Below are 26,693 nucleotides of genomic sequence, written 5' to 3'. Positions count from 1 at the left end.
CGTGCTGGAGCCGTACCAGAGTACAACCCACTCAAGCAAGATAATTCCGCAAGTAACTGCAATTTCAGGTTTTCAAACAGAGATGGCGACAAAGAGGCAAAACTTACGGACTGCAGCTTTAAAAAACAAAAACTTATATTTAACGAACAAAAAATGCTCCAAACGTTTTTCTAAATTAACTTAGTAAAAAAACAAAACAAAATGTAATCACTTTGCCATTAAATACAAAATGTAACTATTTTAATAGCTGAAACAGTAGTATAAGCTGTTTTGGGAGAAGGGGGAAAGAAAGACGGGCTCGGGCCAGTAATTCTGATAAGCTGTCGGAAACGGGCCGGGCTAGGGCCTGAGCGTCTCGGGCCAGCTAGGGCCGGGCTAGGGTCTAAATTTGAGGCCCGTGCAGGGCTCAAGTGTGGTGTGTGGGGGTATAGCCTACACCTTGGTAGAAATCACAATTGCATTCAGGGGATTTGGGTGAGGGTTGCGGGGGTCCCCCTCGGAAATCAAGTTAACGTTCCCCTCAGTAGAAATTGCGTTCCGCATTCCCCTCGGTAGAAATCGTGTTCCGCGTTCCCCTCAGTAAATTGCGTTCCCCTCGGTAGCCGCTCCAACGTCGGGCCCTTAGAATTGTCCTAACCTTTCCCCCCCTTACGGCGCCCCTGCTTCCAGGCACGGAGCAAAATGAAATCCGCAGAAGAATGGTATTTACTTTTGTTGCAAGTAAAAGGCCTTTTAGTATAATTCTAAAATGCCCACCTTCAGCTCATGATACGCATGTCTTTTTGCTTTGAAATCTTTAATGATTTTTCTAAAGTGAATTTAAGAACAACTTTTATATTGTTAGTAATATTGGTAATATACTAGAAAAGTCATGTTAAAATGTGAGTATCAAATATGACAATTCAGGCTTTTAATGAATGTTTATTTGTACAATCTCTTAATCATCATTGTGTTGCATTGCATACAGAGCTTTGATCATAAAACTAAGCACTTAACTATCATCTTACTAAGACATATTATTGTACATATTGATATTTTTTTACATTTTATTCAGGTATCTGCTATACTGTTATGAAGATCGCATTGATTTACATTACAAGCTTGTTACATTACATTGCATGTTTTTGTTCAGTTTTGGCCTCTGAATAAAAAATGTTGTTACTCCCCTAGAATGAATCAAATATGACACTCAATGGAAAAACACATATGCAATTTTGTTTCTGTCAGGACCACTATCGTCAAAGATGACTGACAATTAGCATACAGTTTGGATTGGCGGTATGGTTCTGTTCTGGGCAAGAACTCCCTGCGCATCCATGCAGCCTAGCATGGATAAGAGCAGGGAGAGCAGTGATAACCCCCCAGGGTAAACAGAACAGAACCAACATGAATGTATTGCAGATATCATTAAAGTTCAAAAATGTAATGTACACATTTAGAATTAGTCTGATTCAAAGGAGAATCAGAAGGCTGAATCCTGACTGACAGAGGAGGAGTTGGGAATGGAAGAGGGTAATTAGCTATTGAGCAATGCGAAAAATGCTGATAATACTGAGGGACCTTATACAGTATATGAATGATTAGATAGGTGTCATATTCCTATAGGTAGATGGGGATCAGCTGAGAGTCAGCTGATGCGAGCTTGACTAATGTGACCTGCCAGAACTAACGCTTACGCTTGATTTTGCACATTTTTTTATTAGATATTATCTAAAGATTCAATGATCATGTGATCTGAAACCCCTAGACAGATATCCACATATACAAGCCATACACAATACTCTATATAAACAGTATGAATACACTGTAAATTAAGAGTCATGTTGTGTCATCCATCTGTTATGATTTGAACTATCTGGACCACTGTTTGCAGGTATCTTCACTTTACAGATGGACTAGAAAGCTGCCAGCACCTAGAGACAATGGAGACTGAATCCTGAAAAAAGACACCTGTTAATCTAAAACAAAACAAAAAAAAGATATTTGACAAAAATCTAATATACCAATTTTGTTTTTACAGTGTATTGAACATTTTGAGATGAAAAACTCATCCGCCGTGTCATCGATTGTATTGGAAGCTTTTTACAGAATGGAGGACCTTAAATACCTTTACTTTGTGATCTTTCTCATGTTGTACATGCTTGTACTCTTTGCTAACGCCATTGTGATTTTTGTCATAATTATCAACAAAGTGCTTCATAATCCTATGAATTACTTTCTGTGTAACTTGGCTGTAAATGGCATCTACGGTGGCACGGCTTTGCTTCCCCCCTTGCTGGGTACTTTAATGTCTCCTACTCATGAGGTATCTTTGGCATGTTGTAAGGCTCAGATCTACTTCCTGCACACATATGCTATCACAGAGTTCACCATCCTGTCAGTGATGTGCTACGATCGCTATGTGGCCATCTGCTACCCGCTGCAGTATCACAGTATTATGACGATCACAAAAGTGTATAAACTGATTGCCTTCTCATGGGGGTATCCTTTAGTGGCATTCGTTATGTTTTTTATAATGACTCTGCGCTTAACAATCTGTCAAAACCGCCTGGGGAGGGTTTACTGCCTCAACTTTTATCTGGTCAAAATGTCTTGTGGGAATACATATATTGAGAGGATTGTTTTTTCTTGTAGTATACTCTTTTCCTCAGCTTGCAATGACTTTCTATTCATACGGACATATTCTGAAAATATGCTTTACTACCACTACAAAGACTAAAATAAAAGCACTGAAGACCTGCACTCCACACTTATTTGCAATTCTGAACTATAGTGTGGGATGTTTTTTTGAAATTGTACAAAGTCGCTTTGACACAAGTTATCTTTCCTTTGAAACACAAATATTTATGTCTCTTTATTTCTTTATATTTTCTCCCATTCTAAATCCAGCTATCTATGGGATGAGTGTTAACACATTAAGAGACAATATTTTTAGACTGGTTGGCTCTAAAAAAAAAAAAGGTTGTTGTTTTTAAAGTAGGATCTTTGGAACACAAGTGAGAGTGTAAAAAAATGCAATACTGTTCTCAGTATGAGAAGCAAGTAACTGAAGTCTAATCTGTGAAGTGAAAACACAACTAAATCATGTTAACTTGTATGTGACTTTAAATAGTGTTTTTGAATTCAGCTGAGTAAGTAAATTTGACATCCGAAGACCCGAAAGAACCCCATCATGCTTTTCAAAATCAGAACATTATGTACTTGTAATATATGTGTTGTATTTAAAATGCACAACTGTGTATGCATTAACTGGATTTGCATGTTTTTTTATAAGATTAATAAACAGTCAAAATAGACCTGTCATATTTCACTTGATCAATAAAGATGGATAGAATTGATATTATTTGTAAGCAATGTACATAAAATAATTAAAAAAGAGATATACATATCTAATGTAAGACCATGTGCTGCTCTCTAATGCATCACCATAACAGATGTGCTCTTTACACGCCTCCAAAACAATTCAGGCCCTGGCTCCGAACACACTTTGTGTCACACATTATAGTGCTAATAACAAATGCCTATTTTGTTATCATTGTTATTCTATTTATAATAAACATTTTATACTGTTATGGGCCTAAAAGTTTTAATTAGGTTATTCTGTTTCTATGCTCTTCTATATATTATTTTGTTTTGTCTATGGCATTTTTTCCCCCTGCCGAGATAATTAAATTCTAATATTAATGCCATGGTTTAGCAATTATGCCAGTCAACTCTAATCTGCAATAAGCAAAAATATTTTACCCCTAATTTATACTTAACCTCCATGCATGCTTATGGACATTTTTGTTAATGCCAGCACCATACATTTTTGGCACAAGTGTGTATTTTTATTAGAATTGTAATATTTCACCCTCATTTCCTTTAATAAATCTATTTTACACTAGGTACACAAAATAGTTACAAACAAGACCATAAGGACAAAATCGTTCTTTTGTAACCTTAATCCAAGGCCATTTAACTAAAATGATGCAATCTTTGTTAAAAGGCTTTCATGTTGACAAGGCTTCAAAATTAAAGATTTTACTATTTTTTACCAGATGGTCCCATTTTCTCAGGTTTGGCCTATAAAGCAAATGCTCACTTTTTTCCTGTTTTCTACTTTTGCTATATTATAGAGCCAATTGGATAAATTATGCAGCTACAAATGTGTGGATGTGTTGGTATGGATGTCAGAGTGTGGTTTGTATGTGTGTTGTGTGCGTGTTTGTGTGTGGGCCCCTGTAATGTTTGAGAGAGAGAAATTAAAATACAATTTTCCACTCAGGTGGACAATAAAGTTATACAATACAATACAATACAATTATACTTTACTGTGAATCACAAATCCTACTGCTGTGTAAACCAGCAGAGCTTTTTTGGCATCTATGGGAAAAGTTTGGTACTGCGCCCAAACAAAATCTTACTAAAAGTGTAATTATTTGTGATATCAACCACAAATTTGGAACACAACTTGTTTAAATTTATGGCTTTAATTTTCAAGAATTTTTTTTAGTTCAACTTGTTTTATAAAATATGTTTTTATATAAGAATTTGCTTATAAATCATTTTCTAAAACCTCTATTTTTAGTTTTTTTTACTTTAACAATAATCTGCCAAGGATCTTCTTTAAAATGAGAACAAACTTAAGTCTGTATTCCCAAGCTTCAATATGCTTATCCGATAGGGTTTATGTATATGCTTTATTTTTTTCCAGATTAACTGTTTTTTCTAAGGCATTTTTAGATTCCAGTGTTTCCTGTCATAGATATACAAAGATTTGATTTCAAAAACAGTATCATAGCTATTAAACTATTTCTTGTTATGATTTTAAATATGTATTTAACCTCAGAATGATTTTAAAGTAAGTCTGAAATCTGCAGCTGGATCATGAACAATGGGTACTGATCCATCCTTGAGTTTGAACTTTTTAACAAAACCTGTCTTGAATTGTCCCTCATTCAGAAAGCTGCCTGGAGTAAAATGATTTGCGCAGCCAGACATAAACACATTTAGTGAAAGTTAATTGAATTGACATATGGCTAACTATGGTGTCCCATACTCAGAATTTGTGCTCTGCATTTAACCCATCTAAGTGCACACACACACCGTAAACACACACCAACAATGTTGGGGGTTTGGTGCCTTGCTCAAGGGTCTCACCTCAGTCATGGTATTAAAGGTGGAAGTATTCCACTGGTATTCACTCCAAAATCAAAATGGCTTTATAATTGAGACTCTTTAGGTTTTTGGTGGATTAAAAAAAGGAGTGATTTTTATCATAGGGCGGTTGTGTCCACACACTGCTAAGACACCTTTATATGCAAATGAAGATATTTTGCATCCAATGTCTCCTTTAAAATGAAAATATTATAATCTTAATTCAAGTGATGAAGGATTTCGAAAGTCTGAGAGGTATCAGTGTTGAGCACATATTGTAAGTTTAACCCTGGTTTTACATGTTTGAAAATGATTAACAGTTGAAAACATTATAAATTTAGAAAAGTAATCAGATGTAATCAGTTACATTACTTTAATAAAGTAATTAAAAAGTTACACTACTTATTACATTTTAAGTAGGGTAACTTGTAATCTGTAACCTATTACATTTCCAAAGTAACCTTCCCAACACTGTTTATTTGTTTGCTTGATATACCTCTGCATTTAAATCATGTTACTTAAAGATAAGCAACAAAGACAGGCAATAAAAATAGAATGTATACAAAATGTAAATAACCTGTTATGGATATGACCATGCTTTTCCAATGGTTTACCGCAGTACTGTAAAAAGAATACATGCTTTTACAGCAGGGCCTGCTGCCCTGATGTGCAACGTGCACAATATTTTGACACAACATTTTTTGAACAGCAGATGGCAGCAAATAAAGACAAATCACAATAAACAAGGTAGATTTGAAATGCTTTCTCTACATGCCCTCTTGAACCACACTCATTGATTCTGTCACTAAAAAGGCAAAACATGTCGAGTTGGTAATGTTTCCTGACATTAAATTTGTTTTGCACCTATTCTAACCAAGAGAGAAAGAACTGGTCGAAAAATAACTGAAACCATTTTCACTCAAAAATGTGAGTAAATTTCACAACTACGTACAAATAAACCGCAAGTAACACATTTGATTAAACATAACATTTTAAGAGGAAAGACTGAAATGGTATTTCTTGTAAAACCTAGAAAGCTAATAGTTTTGACCCATCTCTAAAGTTACTAATTAAAAAAAAAATTTCATTCTTTTTTACAGATGGATTATCTACGATTTATTCCCCCATGGCAATTAGCCAAAACAAAAAGGACAAGTTATTTCATTGCAATATATGCCATAGGGTCTATATTTATTTGAATGTGTCCCTGCCGGCCTGCTGCCCTGATGTGCAACGTGCACAATATTTTGACACAACATTTTTTGAACAGCAGATGGCAGCAAATAAAGACAAATCCCAATAAACAAGGTAGATTTGAAATGCTTTCTCTACATGCCCTCTTGACCCACACTCATTGATTCTGTCACTAAAAAGGCAAAACATGTCGAGTTTGTAATGTTTCGTGACATTAAATTTGTTTTGCACCTATTCTAACCAAGAGAGAAAGAACTGGTCGAAAAATAACTGAAACCATTTTCACTCAAATATGTGAGTAAATTTCACAACTACGTACCAATAAACCGCAAGTAACACATTTGATTAAACATAACATTTTAAGAGGAAAGACTGAAATGGTATTTCTTGTAAAACCTAGAAAGCTAATAGTTTTGACCCATCTCTAAAGTTACAAATTCAATATTTTTTTCCATTCTTTTTTACAGATGGATTATCTACGATTTATTCCCCCATGGCAATTAGCCAAAACAAAAAGGACACGTTATTTCATTGCAATATATGCCATAGGGTCTATATTTATTTGAATGTGTCCCTGCGTCTCAATGTTCATACTATCCATATGATAAAGTTCTTCTAAAACAGCGCCGCTCAAGTTTTGATATCCACTTTTTAAAAACTTGAGGTTTTTCATTCTACTGCGACATATCGCGTTTTTGAGCGGATGGATACCACTTTAGGAATTGGCTTGATAAAATAGCGTTTTTAACATATATTATATTTATTATATTATTGGCCATGGATTGGCCCTCCAGGACTGGAGGTGCCCAATCTGCCCATCCCTGAAAAGAATAAATGAAGCTATTGGCTAGAAGATTTAGGAATTGTCTTAATAATTTATGATTATTATTCTATTTTATTGTATACATTTTTGTATTTTTTTAAATTTATATATATTTTGCTTTCCATTGTGTAGCTTTTCAATTATTTTTCTATGGAACTGTGCTAGACAGATGTGTTTGATTTGAGTTTTTTGCACCACTCAAGATTAAAGGATTTCAACGTTTCAAAAACATGTTCTGTGTGAATGACTCCTTAGGGACTATATCTTCTAGTGGAAGGATACCATTTGGCTTAATAACATAAGCTTTTAATAAAAGTATTTATTATATTATATTATATATTTAGTATTACAGCCATTTGAAATCTTTTTCTAGATTCAGCAACAGAGCCATTTGGCGAACAGGCTGAGGTGACCATGCGCACCAACTTCTGGGGAACACTGTGGGCGTGCCATGCTCTTCTGCCGATACTTCGACCCAATGCTCGGGTGGTCAACGTGTCCAGCTTTGTTAGCAAGAAATCCCTTGACAAGTGCAGTCCTGAACTACAGGCAACGTGTGTGAATCAGTTTTCATAGTAAGCGATCCGTTAAAGTACTTAGCATGTAGAATATTTATGTTTACCTTTGAACAGATTCCGAAATAAAGATTTATCTGAGGAGGAGTTGTGCCTGCTGATGGGAGAGTTTGTTCAGGCTGCACAGGCAGGGGATCATACGGCTCAGGGCTGGCCAAACACTGCCTATGGTACCACCAAGGTAACAAACATCCTTTTTTTCCTGACAAAAGGAGTCTGGTTTGTTTTTTAGCTGTGTATTTTAGCTATAAGCAGGCCCAGACTAAACATGTATTTGTTTACTGTCTCTTTTAGATCGGTGTGACTGTGCTATCAAGGATCCAGGCTCAAGTTCTTACCGAGACAAGGCCAGGGGATGGTATCCTCCTGAATGCTTGCTGTCCAGGATGGGTGCGAACAGACATGGCTGGACCAAATGCTACCAAGGGTCCAGAGGAAGGGGCAGAAACTCCTGTTTATCTGGCCATGCTGCCCGAAGGAGCCAAAGAGCCACATGGACAGCTAGTGTGGGACAAGACTGTACAGGAATGGTAGCGTGAAGAAAGGAGGCGTCATCAGTTCATTCCATCTGAAAAGAATGTCATGATTACATCTGATAGGAAAGACTTTTCCAAAATATGCTGACATGAAAAGAATACTGTACATTTTCACTTCTACATCATTAAATTACATTCTAAAATGCTCTGACATGTACTTGCTTCAGTTTTCTTGAAAGTAACTGTGTGATTTATAGATACGATATGAGCTCACCATATCTTATTTTCAGTATCTGTTCAGTTTCTAGGGTCATTTTGTTTATCTTGCTAAGATAAACAGATTTTGGCCTCAAATGCTTCTTCCACAGAACAGATTTTACCATCTGAACAAACTAAAATCTCTATATACATTCCTATTTTGTGAAGCAAAATGCATATTTAGTTTGCCAAAACATTTGTGAACTTGTGATCTTAAATTGTATCCATTAAAATGATTTGTTGTAAGCTTGACTGCCTTCGCGTTCTTCATGCTCAAAGGTTATTTCTGCTTAAGTCATGTGCTTATTTTAGGATACTCAAAGCATTAGATAGAGAAATAGTTACTGTATTATAGAATACTGACTTTTGTGCCCTGCAATTCATCCACAGTCATACCCGGCTCAAGACTTGAAGTAAAACAACAGTTATGCAAGCTTTTGTTGGTGCAACCTCTGCTCTTGAGAAATCAAAGCCATCATAAAGCAATCTGTAAAACAATCTAGCTAAGAAACTGGTAATAAAATGTGCAGTATCTAAACCTTACTGGTCAACAGAAAGCAGTTATCAATGCAGAGAATGTAATATAGTTTTTTTTTGTAATGTATTTGAACTATTACTCCACCAACTGGTAGATTCAAGTTTGGTTTATGTGATAAAACACTGATCAACTCTGGTAATCAAATCCCCTCCCATCTTGTTTGGATCATGTTCACAATATTACAATACCAAAGATGATTTAATTGGAAAAAAAAATAAAAATCAACAAAAACTATTTTGTTTTATAGATAGATAGATAGATAGATAGATAGATAGTATTTGTTTAGTGACATTAAAATAACAAATTAAAATTGTATGGTACATGTGTATCTAGTAGAAGGCGCCATAGATATTTGTAAATTAATTTACATAAGGGCTGGGAAGCCGTAAAACACAATCCCTTGCATGTATAATAATCATTGGAGCTGAAATTCCATGTTAAAAGAACAGAATGTCAGAATATCTTTTATCAACAAACATCTAATCACTTTAGAAACATGTCGAAGAACCAGTATTCATCTACATTCGTTTGTGGGAGAGTGCAAATAATACTAAAATAGTTTTATCCCAGTTACTCCACTAGATGGCAACATAGGACAAAAATCTAAGGAATATCCTCAAACTCTTCTCTTGTATTGGTTGTTCATTTATAATTAATTTAATTACAGTATGCTGGTACCACGTTTAAAGTCTATTGAGCGTTTTTACTGATATATAGCAATTTATTTGTTTATGTCCATGCCTGTGTTGGCAGCCTACTGTAATCAGGAATGGCTGTATAGTTTCTGAGGCCAAGGAGATATACAGTAGGCTATAAACAACAAATCGGTACATACACATAATTCATCAGAATTAACTGGCTCTAATTCTGTTATATTTTCAGTAAGAGTCAAATAAATTACATAAAATGCAGTGTAGAAACTTTTAATTCACATCCTTTATAAAAAATAAACAAGAAAAAGACTTGCCAGCTCTAAAGCCACAACAAAATAACTTGCAGGAAATTGTTCTGGGAAATTCTGGGAAAAGAACAGCACAACAACATGCACTAAAAACAATCAGTGGTGATCACAAATACAGTATACCGCAATAAAATCACACCAACAGCACAGACTTGCAAAACCCTGAACTACCTTGAATCAACAGTGCTTCATTCTGGAGCTAATGCATCATGGTATTAAAACAGCGTGTTCTGTGTTTTCAGATGGATTCATTACAAAAAATATTTCTTTCAAGCACGTATTTAAAAATAAGGTTTTCAATGTCAACAGCATAATTAAGTAATAAGTAAGCAATGCTTGTTGACCTAGAAGTACAGATATCAACAGACAATTATCATATTCCACTTAATACACACTGTACAGTAAACATATGTCCAATAGTTTTTAAATGCAACATTTTTTCAGTAGCTTCTGACAAAAGAGATAGAACAATCTACACCTGAAATGTGATGAACGTTTTAAGTCACAATTAAATTTTCTGCTAAATAATAGTAAACACTTTGGGCACCTTTATATCAAACAATGAATATAACCACGTTTATGACAACAAGTACAGCACATGTAGAGTGTTATTCACAAGATAAATGTACAACAGTATAAAACAATCAATACATCTAAGTGTGGTATCAGTGGAGTCAAATAAAATGAAAAGGACAAGTTGACCAAAAAAAGGAATAAAAGAGTCCCCTCAAAAAATACTGGGTTACAATTGCCTCAAGATGTTCCTCTCTTGATTTTGCTCATCAGGACCAAACGGTGACAGAGCTTTTAGCAACACTTGCAGGTCTTCACAATCATATTTGACAGCTGTTCTACCTGTAGAATGTTTTAACATTATTTCGATGAAATTTCTGTTGACCACTGATGAAAGTGATATTAAAAACATCAGTGAATTTTATTCTGACCTTATGTTGGCGGCCCACATAGTAAAGGATGGGCAGTGGGTCTAGAACCTGCGGTACACAGCAGGGTTGAGCAGATGCACCAGGATTGTGATGCCTATACAGCGCAAGAACCTGCAGGCAAAGAAAACCAGACAATTTCAGAGCCTTATTTTCGAAACCGTCCAGTTGTAAAACATTTCCAAGCATCTGACAGTCCTGATTGCTACCTGTGAGTACTTATTTTCTGAAGTCCAGACGAAAGAGCAAGAGCCAGTGCAATAGTTGGCATAATAACCAGAAGGTTCATGTATCCACTTCCAGCCCAGGTCTTTGCGGAAGTCAATGTACAGACTCCTCACACAGCAGCCCGCAGACTTACTGCATTTAACATGAAGATGGCACACGGTGAGACGTTTGATATAGTAAGAATAAAGAATGTCAATTTTATTTTATGCTGACTCATAAAAGGCTCACTCAGTACAAACTCGATCTGTTTCCGTTTGACGTTTTCTGCGAGATTTTGATGAGCTGTGGCCGTCAAGAGGAAGTGACATTACCAAAATGTGAGGCCTAGGCACATTTTCTGCTAAGAAGGCTTTATCCCCTCTTGTATGAGACAAACCTGCAGACACAAAGAGCAATATTAACTTATCCTATCGACATCAAGACATAGAGGATTTCATTTTAAATTCACAAACCTTTTATTCTGATTGGAAACTGCTTCTGAGGCTCACAGTTATCAGCCATCTTCAGTTGAAATCCTTGCTCTGCCTCTATGAATCACATTTTAGAGAAAGTTTTATTTATGGTGCAAACAATGCATACGTGTAATAAACACTTCTTTTAAACTGATACATCAGTTACAGCGGCAGTGTTTTCAGTAATATAAAAAGAAAAATGATCATCAACCGAAGATTAACCTGCTGATCATGATGTAAATATTATTGTGTACTGTACTGTTTTATTTACTTATATATATATAATGTTTGTGGAAAACTGCGATAGTGTGTTTTGTCTTAATGTCTTTATTGTCACTTAATATACATACATACATATAACATTTGCAATTTTTCAACTCTGTAAGAAAAGTTTTAGGACATTAGCTTAAAGCCCTGATTTGTGTGTTTGTTATCTTCTATCATATAAAGATTACATCAGCATGAAAATTAAATAGATAAAATCTTTAAAATGAAAGTGCAAATACAAAAAGAACTACACCAGAAAGGGTAAAAGTTTGTAAATTCTGCAAATGTTGCTTTGCAACAGTGTTATTTTAGTATATTTATGTACTATTTATTAATAATTTAAAATAGCTGTTATATTTAATAAAAAAATATTAATTGTATTATGTATGCTTTTGTAATTTTTTTGTTTTATATTAGATTTTATGTTTATATTTTTTGTTTTCTTTTCTTTTTTTTAAAGTTTTTTGTTTTTGGTAAAGCTTGTAATGCCAATTTTTTTTAAGTGTGTAATGTAATTGACAAGTTATAAATCTTATATATATAGCTTTATTTCAATTACTAAAAACAATTTTAAATCCAAGTTTTAGTTACTAACAACACTGGTTTGTATTTATTAATAGACATACTAACAATAAATAAAAATGTGTTTCATCATTATTTGATTCTTAACTGATGTATGCAGTCACTTAAATTTGTGTAAAAACGGGGGGGACATGGCTAATATTCATATACATATTTTTACTACATTAAATTCAACATTAAGATTAAAGATTTTAATAATTAGATACAGTTGAGTGGGTCATTTGATGTGATGAGCTACTTTTCATGCTAGGTTAATCTTACATTAGATTAGATACTTCCTCACAAAATCACACAAGGTCACATGTGTCATTCCTCACCATTCCTCTGTAGCCAGTCCTTCAAGGTCTGTGTGACATCAAACGACAGCCACTTGCCAGTCATTAGGCTGGAAATGAAACGTGATTCCAAGTAGCGTGATTTGTTCCCAGTGACCTGATATAGCTCCAGTCTCTGCTCTGAATCAGGAGCCATTGAAGCATCCCAGATATGCAGACGGAGCTCCACCTGGGAGATTGTGTGGTCTAAACCCAATTTGTGGCTTATATCTGTGATGTTGAACCATAAGAGCTTGTCCGGGCTTTCCACCACTGGTGATGAGATAGAAAGCAAAAATGTCGGAAATATGTCTTTGATGTCCTTTTATATTTTACAAGACGCTGTTTAAATGGAGCACAGAAAGAAGGAACAAAGGCCTATTTGTGTGTGTGTGTGTGTGTGTGAGCTGTGAGGGAACATCTCTGTATTATAATGAGAATGACAACAACAATGCTCTGCAATTAGGTGTCAATGATATAGTCATACTGCACAAACAATATGTTGACGCTTTATAAAAGTACAATGATATTTAAAGGTAAAACTGCAGTAATGACAAATGAATCAGAAACATTTGAACAAACTTATTTAACTAACTTTTTATGTTCAAAAATACAGTAAAAACAGTAATATTGTAAAATATTATTACAATTAAAAATAACTGTAATATTGTAAAATATTATTACAATTAAAAATAACTGTTTTCTATCTTAATGTATTTTGAAGTCTAATTTACACTTGAGATGGCAAAGCTACATTTTCAGGAGCCATTATTTCAGTCTTCAGTGTCAACATGAACATTCAGAAATCATTTTAATATGCTGATTTGCTGCTCAAGAAACAGTTCCTATTATTATCAATGTTGAAATGTTGGTTAAAATGTTTGTGGAAAACTGTGATAGTGTGTTTATATATACGTGTGTGTGTGTAAATTTTTATGTTTGCTGCAGGCATGGGAAACCTCAAAATGAGTGACTGTTGTCATTGTCGGTGGTTTTGCAAGTTCGTGTCAGACACCGAACAACAGAACCTCCCTAAACCACTGTTGTCATTTTCATCCAAATAAGGTTTTAAGAGACAATAACAGATCAAGAGATGTTTGGAGTCGAGCGATACTGTAGTTTACCAAGGAACTCTAAATCCAAGATCTGAGTAACTTCATTAGCATTCACTTAGCAGCCTTCCTTCCTGTTTGTGGTCAGATAATTCGCACACACCCTCAATTCTCAGAGGAAATCATCGGGCACATGGCATTTTAGCCATAACACAAAGTAAGGCGATGTAATCATTCAATAATCGACAGGACAATAGAGAAAGAACAGACTCACTCACTTGGTTTCATGGTGAACTTGTGAACTTCCTTAGCGTAGTATTCCTCCTCCATAGGATCTTCTATAGGTTGGTGTACAGGAGTCGCCGCCTGCTCCTCATTTAGCTCCATGGTGCTGTTGTACACCGAGATGAGCTCTGCTGGGATGTTGTCTATCACCTTTTCCTCCTCTACTTCTGGTTCCTTAGACAGTCGTAGCTTGCTGAGAATCTGTCCTCGAATGGCTTCGATGCGCTTTCTCTTTATTAGTTCTAAGTCTAAAGGACTGCATGTTGACAATGCTCCGCTATAGTGCACAAATCCCAACAGGCATTGCAATGCCAATAATAAACTCTCCGCCCTCATGGTCAGTGTCGCTGGAATTTATGTTGAGTCTTTGAATGTGGCACTAGATGGTTACAGATATTAGAGGTCTTGAGCACTTCTAGATACAATGCTGGCGTCACTTTAGCATTGCTACAGCGTAAGCTGGTGTTGTCTTCTTTACTTCAAACCCAACGGCCTGAATCAGAACCCAAACATCACTGAGATACTGATGCCAATATTGGCACAACAGCCTCAATGGATCTGAAATAAAACAAACAAATCTCACCAGTGAAGTCAGAGGTCCATCGAAAGTACACAATAGATGTCCTTGCAAGCCACCATGCTTCATTTACAGTACAGTTTCTATTCGATAACCTCAACGGTTCCTTGGGTCCCGCTCAACAGGAACAAACAAATACACGTATTTGAGGTTCAAAGTAGTAGTTATTTTCGTGTGCCGTACCCTTGTTCTGAAAACACTAAGTTTGCTCTCAACTCAAGGAATGACAAAAGAGGAAAAGGAAGCAGCACAGTTTAACCAAATGACACAACACTTCCTTTGCCGCACAGTAGTTTCCCCTGTAGATTGAACCCAAACTGTGGACAATATGTGAGGCAAAGTGTTTAGTTTAACTCATGATGGCATTCATATGCTTGGAGTCAGCTGGTTATTGCTAGCCACTCAGGAATTAAACATTTAGAATGAAACAAGATGTTATGAAATATTTCCCTATTTAAACAAGTATTCATTAAATAATTAAAGCCTTCTTAAGGCCTGTTTACACCAAGAATTTTAACTATTAAAATAATTATAATGGTCTGTTTATTACAGCCGTACACTGCAGTTTTGTTGTCTGTTACTTTAAATCCTCAAGCTTTTTTAATGATAATCAATGTTCTTATTGCTAATCAGCTAGAAAAAAAAATTGTTCTGAAGTGATTTCAATGTTATTGTTCTTCTGCATCATTATCGTTAGTTGTAGTGTGGGATTCACCATCTTCAAAGAATTATAACAATTATAACTTTATACTATATACTTCAAGGTCGATAACTATAACGATAACTATATAGTGTCCACTTAATGTATGACAGTAATGTAATAGGTGGGTGTGCTCTGGGACTTCACTTTCTATGACATGGAAATTTTTTCTGCTGTTGTGCTGAACTTTGACGCAAGTATATCGTGGTCTTTAGGATACTGCTATCTCATGTGTGAGTATGCATGATTTTGAATATATTTTTCAAACGTTTTGTATGTAAAACTTTTTTAATGAATAAGAAATTAATGAGGTTAGTTGGGTATGTTAAGGTAAGAGTTAAATGGCACAGCTCAGAAATTACGCTAGGGCTGCAATTTATCTTTTAGAATATCTTCCACATCTTGTGTTTACAGAATACAGACTCAATTCCCAAAGGAGGTATCCTACTTTCAACTCTTAGAAGAAAGCAGAAAGTTTTCAAACAGCAAATTAGCAGAGGTACCAAAAATTAGGACAACTACACACTCCTCAACTTAAAAAAAAAAAAAAACCTCCCCCACCCCTTTCTTCGATATAAAGAAACAGAATTTAAGAGAGGAACTGATGAACCTCAACAGAAGCAGGATGCAAAAGAGTGCATTAAAATACTCTAACGCCCTTTCAAAACAATTCTGAAACAGGATGGTGAAAACAATTTCCCCCCCTTCAGAACAGTTGATAGACAGAGTGTGTATGTATATATATATATACTGTATATATACTGTATATGAAATTGAGTAATCTTTTAAATATATTTTAAATATAAATATTGACTCACCGTAGCCTGCTGAGTGCAAAAATGAGCTGTGATCTTACTCGCCCTTTTGGCTTTTTTTAGTCTCACTAAAACAGTTTGAACTGCACACAGGAAATGAGCAAAATGTGACAAAGAGCTGATTCTCACTATCTACATAACACAGAGCCTGCTACAAAATGTTACAGAAAGATGTGTTTACATTGAGAAAAAATATATAGGACCGTCCTGACGCTATGTACTGAGTTGAACTGCGTCAGGTTTTTCTTTGACAGGTCTTTCTCATATCAATTCTTGATGAATGACTTAAAAATGTTTCATTTTTGAAAACTGCCCAATTTAATTGCATCAAAACAAAATAGAATTCTATAAAACATACAAAGTGTACAAAATGAAATAAAAAGTATTGTTTGAGATCCAAAGTACAAAAACACATTATCAGTCTGCAGAGATAAATCTATCACTCACCATTTCACTCAACTCTTTGTATAACATACAACACTTACATTCATACACACCTTATATAACTACCTCCTGCCCAATATAACAAAATATTTTACCTTCTTTTCCTCTCCATATATCATAAACCTGAAATATATGACAACCTGTAGTCCGTTCTCAGCTCTCCACACCGTATCTGTCAAAGTGGCGCAGAATAACGCACAGCTCTAGTTCAACTGTGCCCATGCCAACTGTGTGGAGTCTGTATCTGTCTGCGCCACTGTAAATGAGATCTGGCGAGCGCAGCTGTGGACCTCCTCCAACAAACATCTCAGCAAGTTGATCCTGCCAGGATCCCAGCGGTCGCCATGTCACGCACTGCAGACGATGCTGTCCTGGGCTTGATGGTACGTGGATATAACCATAACCATACAGCTGGCATCGGCCAAAAGAGTCCTGATGCCACACCTGGAGATGAAGCCTTGGCCATCCTACAAGTAGAAAACACCTCTATATATTAAATCATGCTTAAGTGATTATAAACTCTTTCTGCGACACTAAAATACAAGATGAATACCTTGTAGGCCCTTAGTAGTGTAGTGCAAATCAATGGGATGACTCCAGTATGCCATGTCCCCAGTTTGAGGCATGTCCACCTGAGTCTGGCCTTCCTTCAGACCAGAAAGAAGTCTCCATGCTCCTCCTAAATGGCACAAAAAAGGTGAAAAAGGTTTTAGTACTTCATATTAACGCAAACTTTGAGATGTCAAAAAAACATTAAAATAAAAATTCATAAAATAAAAAACATACAAAATTCTTTACACCATTAAAATGCAAGACAAACACAATAATAGTCTATAAGACCAACGTTTTTTGGTCACCACTGTACAAAGCCCGTAAGTGAATATGGAGATGAAAAATGTATTTATTTTTTAAAATTTCAATGTGTTCATGTTCTCTCACGAAATAATTGTGTTACTTTGCGAAAGTGTGTTCCCCCATGAAACATTGTGTTCTCTCACAAAACTATTGTATTCCTGAGGAACTTTGCATTCACTCTCTCTTTTGGGAGAGAATGCTAAATTATTAAAATACAATGATTTTGCATACAACATTGTTATTAACACGACATCCCTTTAGGGGTCTGTAAACCTTAAACATTAAAATAAAAATTCATAAAATAAAAAACATACAAAATTCTTTACACCATTAAAATGCAAGACAAACACAATAATAGTCTATAAGACCAACGTTTTTTGGTCACCACTGTACAAAGCCCGTAAGTGAATATGGAGATGAAAAATGTATTTATTTTTAAAAATTTCAATGTGTTCATGTTCTCTCACGAAATAATTGTGTTACTTTGCGAAAGTGTGTTCCCCCATGAAACATTGTGTTCTCTCACAAAACTATTGTATTCCTGAGGAACTTTGCATTCACTCTCTCTTTTGGGAGAGAATGCTAAATTATTAAAATACAATGATTTTGCATACAACATTGTTATTAACACGACATCCCTTTAGGGGTCTGTAAACCTTCATCTTTTTAACAGAGTATAAAATATTTTATAATAAAATAAAAAGGATACCTGCGTGTACACCCCATTTGCAGAAGAGGCTGTTCTGTGGGAATCCGGTGGCCCCGATGATTTGTCCAATTATATGCAATTCTGCCATAAGAGTCCTGAAATATCATTATGAAGTATGTTAGTTATCACATCCATCAGTCCAAATGACTAACCAATTTCATACACCACTATTCATATATATTTAGATTCACGCATTTTCTGACAAATCGTTCTTTTCTGCTGTAACATAACGTTATATTTTAACCATTTCTGTCTACATGTTTGTGATTGATTATTCATACTGTATCGTTTTTAGCATTGACATAGATTCATTGAGCGGCAATGAGCTGATAACGCTAATCCCAGTAGCCTTGTTCCTTGTTTCCAGCGCCTTCCTGTCGTCAAGGATGATTTCCTTAGCAACTCACTTCCTCGTGCTCTGTGCTTGTGGATATTTTTAGTTTGACAAGGTTTGTAGCTGCCATCTAGCGGCCCGTGCTTGTGTTGCATTGCAAGCAAGGAGGAAGAAGCACCGTAGTGTTATTGCTCTTCAATACTGATGTGTTCTCGTTCGAAACTAATGTAGGCCTATGTTCAGTGCTGGGAAGGTTACTTTGGAAATGTAGTAGGTTACAGATTACAAGTTAACCTATTCAAAAAGTAACGAGTAGTGTAACTATTTAAATGACTGTAATGTATTTGATTGCATTCTTTACTTTTGGATTACTTTTCTATTTTCTATTTATTTATTAATTTTTTCTATATTTTCTAAACTGTTAATCATTTTGAACATTTAAAAGCAGGCAGGGTTAACCTTACAGTAGTACTCAACACTGATTACAGTCAGGCTTTACAAAATCCTTCATCACTTTAATTGATTTTCTATTTATTTATTAATTTTTTCTATATTTTCTAAACTGTTAATCATTTTGAACATTTAAAAGCAGGCAGGGTTAACCTTAGAGTAGTACTCAACACTGATTACAGTCAGGCTTTACAAAATCCTTCATCACTTTAATTAAGATTATAATCATTTAATTTTAAAGCACAGCCACCACTTTAGGACCTCTTTTTACTTTGAGATCGTTCTGAAGTTAAATACAGATTTAAAATCATAAGATATTTAATAGCTATGGTACTGTTTTGAAATCAAATCTTTGCATTGATATGACAGGGAACACTGGCATCTGCCTTGGGGGGGGGGGGGGGGGGGGGGGGTTTTTTAAAAAAAAAAAAAAAAAAAAAAAAAAAAAAAGGCACAACTAGCATTCACTTCTTGGGGTGGAAGAATGTCCCCTCTTGCAGAACAATCTGGCTTCAATATTCCAGCAAGTTTCAAGGGCATGTATCTCTGGATCAGGGATGCATTAAAACGCTACACACAAACATCTCCTTTCCAACAAATCAGCAATACTGCCCATTGCCGCCCGGATCAACCCTAGATGGGAAACAAGGAACATTGTGCGGACAGTGTGACTGGACAAAGAAAAAGCTACTTTCCAGTTTCTCAATAGCAGGATAACCTTCCCCACATGAAGACAGAAAAAGAAGAGAAAAAAAATAAAAAGTCCATTCTATGTACAAGGTGGAAAAAGACAAATCTATTCCTATAATCTGTACAAATTCAGGCCTATACATTATTTACTTTACTGCAAAAACCGAAAATTCAAAACAAAAACTGAGAAAATTTGTGACAAAAGCGGTAGGAAAGGTGTCTTTCCCTTTTTCCTCTTAACTTCAGGCCTTCTCAAAAAAAAAAAGATATTTTGTGAGATTAGAGGGAGGGACCGGGTGCGGTGTGGGGGGGGGGGGGGGGGGGGACAGTTAATTTAAAAAATAAAGCATATACATAAACCCAAATAAGAAACAAAACAGTTATCAAATACCGTATAGGCTATGTGTCTTACTCCTAAACTCCTGAAACATTGGTGTCTCATATTTTAGAGCAGTCAATGCAATTTAGTAAAGAAATCAATCAAATCTGTATGTGTGAAAATCATTAACATAACTGTAGTTTAAATTTAAAAAATTTTCCCCATTTATTTTGTAGCCTAATTAAATGACATAATTCTGTAGCACGCATGACGCATACTAGGCTGACCTTTCAAAAATGGAAACATCTTTCCTTCCCTTTCTACAAAACATATTTATACATTATATATCAATGTGTAACAAGCACTTGAAAGTTGTTATTTTTTATTAATGCTATAATCAGTTATTTTTGCTATACTTTTTAAATGCCTTTATTACTGTTCAAATGTAAAAACCCATATAAAGTAATCATAAAAATCATTAAAATATCAACATAAATTATTATGATAATGTAAACAAATGCATAACCATTGTAACAATTTATGAAAACATAAACCTTTTTTAAAAAATGTGTAAAAATGACTTAATGACATATACAGTCATTTGTCTCTCAGCTGTGATGCCATTTCCACCTTCACTAAATATTGTTAAGAGTAAAGTTTTTCAGAATTTGCTGAACTAGATAACAGTGCAGTCAAGATTAAACATGAGACATATGATGAGAAACCCTGAAAAAGTGTGAAAATATTATTCATTTTGTGCATTTAGGATACATAAAATGCTAGCTATAGGGTGGAAGTTTTGGCCTAAATTCAGCAACTTATATGACAGCTCCACTAAAGTTCTACTTAACATCCAGTTATGACATTATAACTGTTTCTTTTTGTCCTTCTGTTGGCTTAAGTAGGCTATATAGTAGAATGTTCCACATGTAAGAATAGCTATATTCATAGCATGTTCATGTGCGTTTATTTTTTATTTTTTTAATAGTGAAGAAGAAAAAAGGTTAATTTCAAGTCTTTTAACACTTTGTTATTTAGCTCTTTACATTAGTATTTTGTTTGACAAATGGAGAGTAAAATACATTTCATTGCATGCCTGTCACTACACATCAGCTTCTTTGAACGTCCCCTGAAGATGTCATGATTATTTAATACTTTGATGTTTACACAGCGCACTCAATAACAACATGTGCCAAACATAAGGTTCTCTTATTAAATGACATAATTCTGTAGCACGCATGACGCATACTAGGCTGACCTTTCAAAAATGGAAACATCTTTCCTTCCCTTTCTACAAAACATATTTATACATTATATATCAATGTGTAACAAGCACTTGAAAGTTGTTATTTTTTATTAATGCTATAATCAGTTATTTTTGCTATACTTTTTAAATGCCTTTATTACTGTTCAAATGTAAAAACCCATATAAAGTAATCATAAAAATCATTAAAATATCAACATAAATTATTATGATAATGTAAACAAATGCATAACCATTGTAACAATTTATGAAAACATAAACCTTTTTTTAAAAATGTGTAAAAATGACTTAATGACATACAGTCATTTGTCTCTCAGCTGTGATGCCATTTCCACCTTCACTAAATATTGTTAAGAGTAAAGTTTTTCAGAATTTGCTGAACTAGATAACAGTGCAGTCAAGATTAAACATGAGACATATGATGAGAAACCCTGAAAAAGTGTGAAAATATTATTCATTTTGTGCATTTAGGATACATAAAATGCTAGCTATAGGGTGGAAGTTTTGGCCTAAATTCAGCAACTTATATGACAGCTCCACTAAAGTTCTACTTAACATCCAGTTATGACATTATAACTGTTTCTTTTTGTCCTTCTGTTGGCTTAAGTAGGCTATATAGTAGAATGTTCCACATGTAAGAATAGCTATATTCATAGCATGTTCATGTGCGTTTATTTTTTATTTTTTTAATAGTGAAGAAGAAAAAAGGTTAATTTCAAGTCTTTTAACACTTTGTTATTTAGCTCTTTACATTAGTATTTTGTTTGACAAATGGAGAGTAAAATACATTTCATTGCATGCCTGTCACTACACATCAGCTTCTTTGAACGTCCCCTGAAGATGTCATGATTATTTAATACTTTGATGTTTACACAGCGCACTCAATAACAACATGTGCCAAACATAAGGTTCTCTTCTCCCTGTGGTCCAAAGTATCCACCTCAGGTAGACATCAACGCCACATCTCAAAGCCTCAGAGACCACATTTGTACAAAAACAGACAAATAGTAAATATTTAATGAGACTCGTAATGGAAACACAAGGGACTGTGTGTGAGTGGATTCTGATGTAACCTCCAAGATTGACATGATGTGGTTATGAGAGTTCAGATCAACACTGGAAGTGCATATCTTATTTTGAAGCACACAATAACCATAGTAAAAAGTATTATATTTAAAATACATTTATTTCATACTGAGTATAGTTCAAATGTATTAACATTTGCTGACTTATCGTTCAAGACTTACTGATATATAAAAATCACAATTAAACTAGAGTACTTGTTCACAATGCACATTTCTTAACATTAAGCCTAAAATGTGGTTTAATGCCATTAGTGATGAGGATTGTATGATCTTTGAATAATATCAGTCTTTAAATGCAAGATATTTAAAGTGTACCTTGCAGTAGTTCCACTTTAGCACAATCAAATATAACCCAGTATATCTGTAGTTGAACTTCAGCACTACTTCTGTACAACTAAAGTGAATTAAGTACAAAATCAGTTGTTCCAATTTAGCAGACTTTAAGTATTTCAGTTTAAAAATACAACTACAGGGTATTTTTATTAAGTACATAAATATGTAAATGTATTTGTAGTATACTTAGCATCCCACGTAGTCCAGTCCACAAGGACAACGCAATATACAGTATATATAACGTTGGTTGCTTTACAAGAAATCGTTCCTCGGATCTTAAAAGTTTTACCAGAAGAGGGATGATTAAAGTTTGCATTTTATACTTAAAATTACATTGTTGACAGCTACCACACTTGAAATTACCAAAAGGTATATGACTCAAGAAATGTGTTGGTTGTAGAACCGACAGATCTGCCCTAACCAGCATGTTACGCAAATTGGGAGGTCTCTTATAGACCAAAAATTGATTGCAACTTGGGATCGCTCTCAACAATGTGCCAATAACTGGGCTACGTGGGAAAAACAAGTAGACAACTTAAAACTCGTATTGCTGAACATAGATGTGCAATTAGGCACCATGACCTTTAGAAGTCCAGTAGCACAACATTTTTCCAAGTTTAAACATTCGGTTTCGACTCTACAATATATTGGCATCGAAGCAGGTAAATTACCTCGAAGAGGGGGTGATATTCACAATCTACTTTTAAAACGTGAAGCATATTGGATTTACACTTTGAATACTTTATCTCCTAATGGTCTCAATGAAGATTTTGATATTCACCCTTTTCTTTAATCATTATAGTGATTTAGATGGTAAGATTTACCACATGTTATATTATGCTTTCATTTTTTGTTTTGAATGTAATTTTTGCATTTTGGTATTTTCTTTGGTGTAATTTTGAACATTTTGCAGTTAGGTATTTAGTTAAATGTATTTGTGCTTGTAATTTATTGCTGCTCTCACTTTTATGTGATTTTGCTTTTTGCCCTTTTCTTACATGATTTGTTGATTGCCCTGACTTTTTGTTTTTTTTGTTGTTGTTTTTTTGTGTGGTCATGTGGGCAATCATGTGATTTAGTGTGGTGTACTGTATATAAGGGCGTTGTCATGTATGTTCATTGTCTGATGAAGAGGTTTTTTTTGTTGTTGTTTTTTTGTGTGGTCATGTGGGCAATCATGTGATTTAGTGTGGTGTACTGTATATAAGGGCGTTGTCATGTATGTTCATTGTCTGATGAAGAGCGTTTAAGCTCGAAACGTCACCTGTGGTGAGAACATAATTAAATACTTCTCTATCTCTGGAGCTGTGGTGTGCCTACTTTGATGTTTTCGTTCTTATTTTTTGTGTGGTAGAGCACCCACATTGAGCTTTTTTGGCCTAATTGATGTGCACTCTTGGACTGTTTTTTGTAGTACTTAGCATGAAATAAATGTACCGGTATTTAAAATACATTTTAGTATATTTATTTTTCACTAGGCAAATAAAATTAAAATTAAAGACTTAAAAAAAAAATTCTCTCACACACACCAGGTGTGAATGCGTACTTTGTTTTTACTTCTACTATTACTGCTAATTATTAGGTATAATAGCATAGGTTTAGTACATCAGTAAGTGATCTAAGTGCAGTCACCTTCACTTCATCATAAGTTGAATAAAAAAATCATCAAAAAGCATAATAACTGCCTCACCTGTACTGATGAGTACTGAAAGAGGCCTGCAGGAGGACTACTGACACTGTTCTGAGGCCTATAAAACAAACCACTATAGTGACTGAACACAATTTTGTTGGCCTTGTCACTCTAAATGCAAATATTCCAGGCAAATGAGATGAAATTGGTGCATTTACATGGACTTATTCACATTGGAAATCAAAATTTGAGGTTAATTACATTATCACATGCATTTGTGCTACTGCTAGCAAGCCAGCTACCTAGCTAGTTTGATGACTCAAATGGAATAAGTTCACAGTATTCATAAATATTCTTTACACTTAAATATTTTAATGCAATCAGTTTCCTCAAATGGTTTGAATTTCCTTAAACGATTAAACATTTGCTGAAAATGTACTCACCCTCAGGCTCCAGTCGATCAATTAAAGGCACAATATGTAATTTTCTGTCTTAATGTCACTGGAGAGGTATGTGGCCATCTGTTTCCTCTCAGACATGCAGAAATCACCACTTCTGAAAGAACTAAAATGGCCATTGGTGTTGTTTGGATGATGGGTTTGATTCAGCCCCACTCGGATATGATTACTTTCTATGCTATTGAGTCTACGAGTGCAGTGATGAATTTGTTCTGCTCAAGAACTACTCTTTTCAGACTTCAGATCTATAAGAAACTTGAAATATCTATCGCTTGTGTATTTTTTGTGTCTGTGTTTTATTATTATCTTTACTTATGCCTCTATAGCAGCTGTGGCTAAACAGCCTCCAGTGATAAAGCGTCAGCCAAAAAAGTCAATAAGACTGTTCTGCTGCATTTGTTACAGCTGGTTCTTGGTCTCATATCCCTTTTATTGGAACCCATTTTTGAAGCAATTTATGTTCGTGTTGACCTTAATACTTCAGTAAACATAATGTATTTTTTCTTTGTAGTCTTTATAATTTTCCCAAGATGTTTAAGTCCTCTTATATATGGCCTGAGAGACCAGGCTTTTGGCTGGTCATTTAAATACTACTTCACATTGGGTTTCAAAAGGCAAAACAGATGTAATACAGAGATGCATTTAGTAGCAGGAGGTTGTAAAATAGTTTACTATCTAACTGATGTTACGATGTTCTTTAAAGTGCTTTAGTTAATAATATTGTCTTTCATTTTATTGAGCTAAAGAGATAATTTTCTAAAAACTGCAAAATATGATCTTGTGTAATGAGATATTGGAGTTCAACCTAACAAAGAGATTAAATCTCAGTTAAAATGTTTGTCAGAGCAAACCTCTGAATATAATCACAAATATGGGAAAGAGTTTTACAAGGGTTTTCATTTTCAAACTCTTAAGTGAAATACAAGTGCAAAAAGTTTGTACATTATTTACCCTCAAAAGGTGCATATTAGTACCTTAAAGGTACATATTAGTATCTTAATGGTACTGTATATATTAGTACCTTTTGAAAGTGTACCGCTGCAGTGACAGCTTTTGTACTTTTTTCTGAGAGTGTATATTAATGCATTTACTGCCTGACTTATTGTTAGACTTCCTGTTATAATAGACAATAAAACAATGAAAGAAAATAAAGTGTTGCTATTGACCACTTGATTGCTGACATAGTGCTATGGTACTGTATAAATCAAACTTTTAAATATGTAGCAGACCTGCGCAATGTTGTTGCATATGATCTGGCCTAAATGTAAAACAGGCTTTTTTCTTATTATGTATATTACAGTGTAATATAGGCGTCCACATAGAAACAATTTTAAGTCATTTAACATTCAAATTGGTTTAACTGCATTAGATTTTTTTACAAGACTTTTCTGACCTGAAACTGTGTATCAAACAGAGCAATTATGCTACATCAGCTGACAAAGTTGTGTGCATCTGTTTATCTTGTATCTTGGAGTTATTCAAGAAGCCATTTATGTTTATACTGACTATATGACTTCATTGAATGTGATGTATTTTTGCTTTGTAGTGTTTATGATTTTTCCAAGATGTTTAAGTCCTCTTATGTATGGTCTGAGAGACTAGGCCTTCAGCTGTTTATTTAAATATTACTTCACATTTGGTTTCAAAAGGAAAAAGATGTTGAAAAAAATGTTGGTACCGACATACACTGTAATTACAACAGTGATAAATTTACGATAGCAAATTCTACTTATTTAACTGTAGGGGGCTGCAAAGTTGCAGAAGTACACAAAACCACATACAGTGGCTTTAATGGGTTTGAGTCGCTATTCATGATGAATGTTCAAGTGATTTTGTCTGGTGCGAGCAACAAGTTTTTTTTTTTTTTTTTTAAAGCAAGTCAATGTTTTTAAAACCATGAAAAAAAAATAATGTTTTTGGCAGGAAAAAAGGGATTGACAACAAA

General features: G+C 34.6%; 3 protein-coding genes and 1 pseudogene across 4 annotated transcripts; 2 read left to right on the top strand and 2 right to left on the bottom strand.

Annotated features, from left to right (window-relative positions):
* Window positions 1–7,509: 7,509 nt before the first annotated feature.
* LOC107589305 (carbonyl reductase [NADPH] 1-like) lies at window positions 7,510–8,572 on the top strand. The gene is made up of 3 exons (XM_016277700.1): window positions 7,510–7,710; window positions 7,789–7,912; window positions 8,026–8,572. The coding sequence occupies exons 1-3, from the start codon at window positions 7,571–7,573 to the stop codon at window positions 8,263–8,265; spliced, it is 504 nt and encodes a 167-aa protein (XP_016133186.1). The 5' UTR covers window positions 7,510–7,570; the 3' UTR covers window positions 8,266–8,572.
* Window positions 8,573–10,511: 1,939 nt separating this feature from the next.
* On the bottom strand, window positions 10,512–16,255 carry tgfb1b (transforming growth factor, beta 1b). Of its 2 annotated transcripts, none has more exons than XM_016277697.1 (8): window positions 16,181–16,255; window positions 14,079–14,643; window positions 12,752–13,021; window positions 11,586–11,660; window positions 11,362–11,509; window positions 11,115–11,265; window positions 10,909–11,019; window positions 10,512–10,819 (listed from the first exon to the last, which is right to left on the bottom strand). In XM_016277697.1, the coding sequence occupies exons 2-8, from the start codon at window positions 14,419–14,421 to the stop codon at window positions 10,772–10,774; spliced, it is 1,146 nt and encodes a 381-aa protein (XP_016133183.1). In that variant the 5' UTR covers window positions 14,422–14,643; window positions 16,181–16,255; the 3' UTR covers window positions 10,512–10,771. The 2 variants fall into 2 exon arrangements, with proteins under 2 accessions (XP_016133183.1, XP_016133184.1); XM_016277698.1 differs by lacking the exon at window positions 16,181–16,255 and adding an exon at window positions 14,669–14,872 and having other exon boundaries at window positions 14,079–14,464.
* A 238-nt stretch (window positions 16,256–16,493) lies between these two features.
* On the bottom strand, window positions 16,494–18,583 carry LOC107589303 (B9 domain-containing protein 2-like). The gene is made up of 4 exons (XM_016277696.1): window positions 18,467–18,583; window positions 18,186–18,280; window positions 17,175–17,300; window positions 16,494–17,088 (listed from the first exon to the last, which is right to left on the bottom strand). Exons 1-4 carry the CDS (start codon window positions 18,487–18,489, stop codon window positions 16,775–16,777), a joined length of 558 nt encoding a protein of 185 aa, XP_016133182.1. The 5' UTR covers window positions 18,490–18,583; the 3' UTR covers window positions 16,494–16,774.
* Window positions 18,584–24,785: 6,202 nt separating this feature from the next.
* On the top strand, window positions 24,786–25,459 carry LOC107589281 (olfactory receptor 10P1-like; annotated as a pseudogene).
* Window positions 25,460–26,693: the final 1,234 nt, after the last annotated feature.

This window comes from Sinocyclocheilus grahami, unplaced genomic scaffold (genome assembly GCF_001515645.1).
Source record: "Sinocyclocheilus grahami isolate Dianchi unplaced genomic scaffold, SAMN03320097.WGS_v1.1 scaffold114.1, whole genome shotgun sequence".
NCBI lineage: Eukaryota > Metazoa > Chordata > Actinopteri > Cypriniformes > Cyprinidae > Sinocyclocheilus > Sinocyclocheilus grahami.
The sequence above is the reverse complement of the archived record's forward strand: the minus strand, read 5'-3'. Positions and strand labels throughout refer to the sequence as shown.

Coding starts and splice junctions, on each gene's coding strand:
- LOC107589305 (XM_016277700.1), top strand. CDS start 7,571: ATGCGCACCAACTTCTGGGGAACACTGTGGGCGTGCCATGCTCTTCTG. Junction 7,711..7,788: donor AGTCCTGAACTACAGGCAAC/GTGTGTGAATCA, acceptor ACCTTTGAACAG/ATTCCGAAATAAAGATTTAT. Junction 7,913..8,025: donor CTGCCTATGGTACCACCAAG/GTAACAAACATC, acceptor TGTCTCTTTTAG/ATCGGTGTGACTGTGCTATC.
- tgfb1b (XM_016277697.1), bottom strand. CDS start 14,421: ATGAGGGCGGAGAGTTTATTATTGGCATTGCAATGCCTGTTGGGATTT. Junction 13,022..14,078: donor CAAGTTCACCATGAAACCAA/GTGAGTGAGTCT, acceptor TCTCATCACCAG/TGGTGGAAAGCCCGGACAAG. Junction 11,020..11,114: donor CAGAAAATAAGTACTCACAG/GTAGCAATCAGG, acceptor CTTTGCCTGCAG/GTTCTTGCGCTGTATAGGCA.
- LOC107589303 (XM_016277696.1), bottom strand. CDS start 18,489: ATGTCAATGCTAAAAACGATACA. Junction 17,301..18,185: donor CAAATGGGGTGTACACGCAG/GTATCCTTTTTA, acceptor TGTGCCATTTAG/GAGGAGCATGGAGACTTCTT. Junction 17,089..17,174: donor CACTACTAAGGGCCTACAAG/GTATTCATCTTG, acceptor TTCTACTTGTAG/GATGGCCAAGGCTTCATCTC.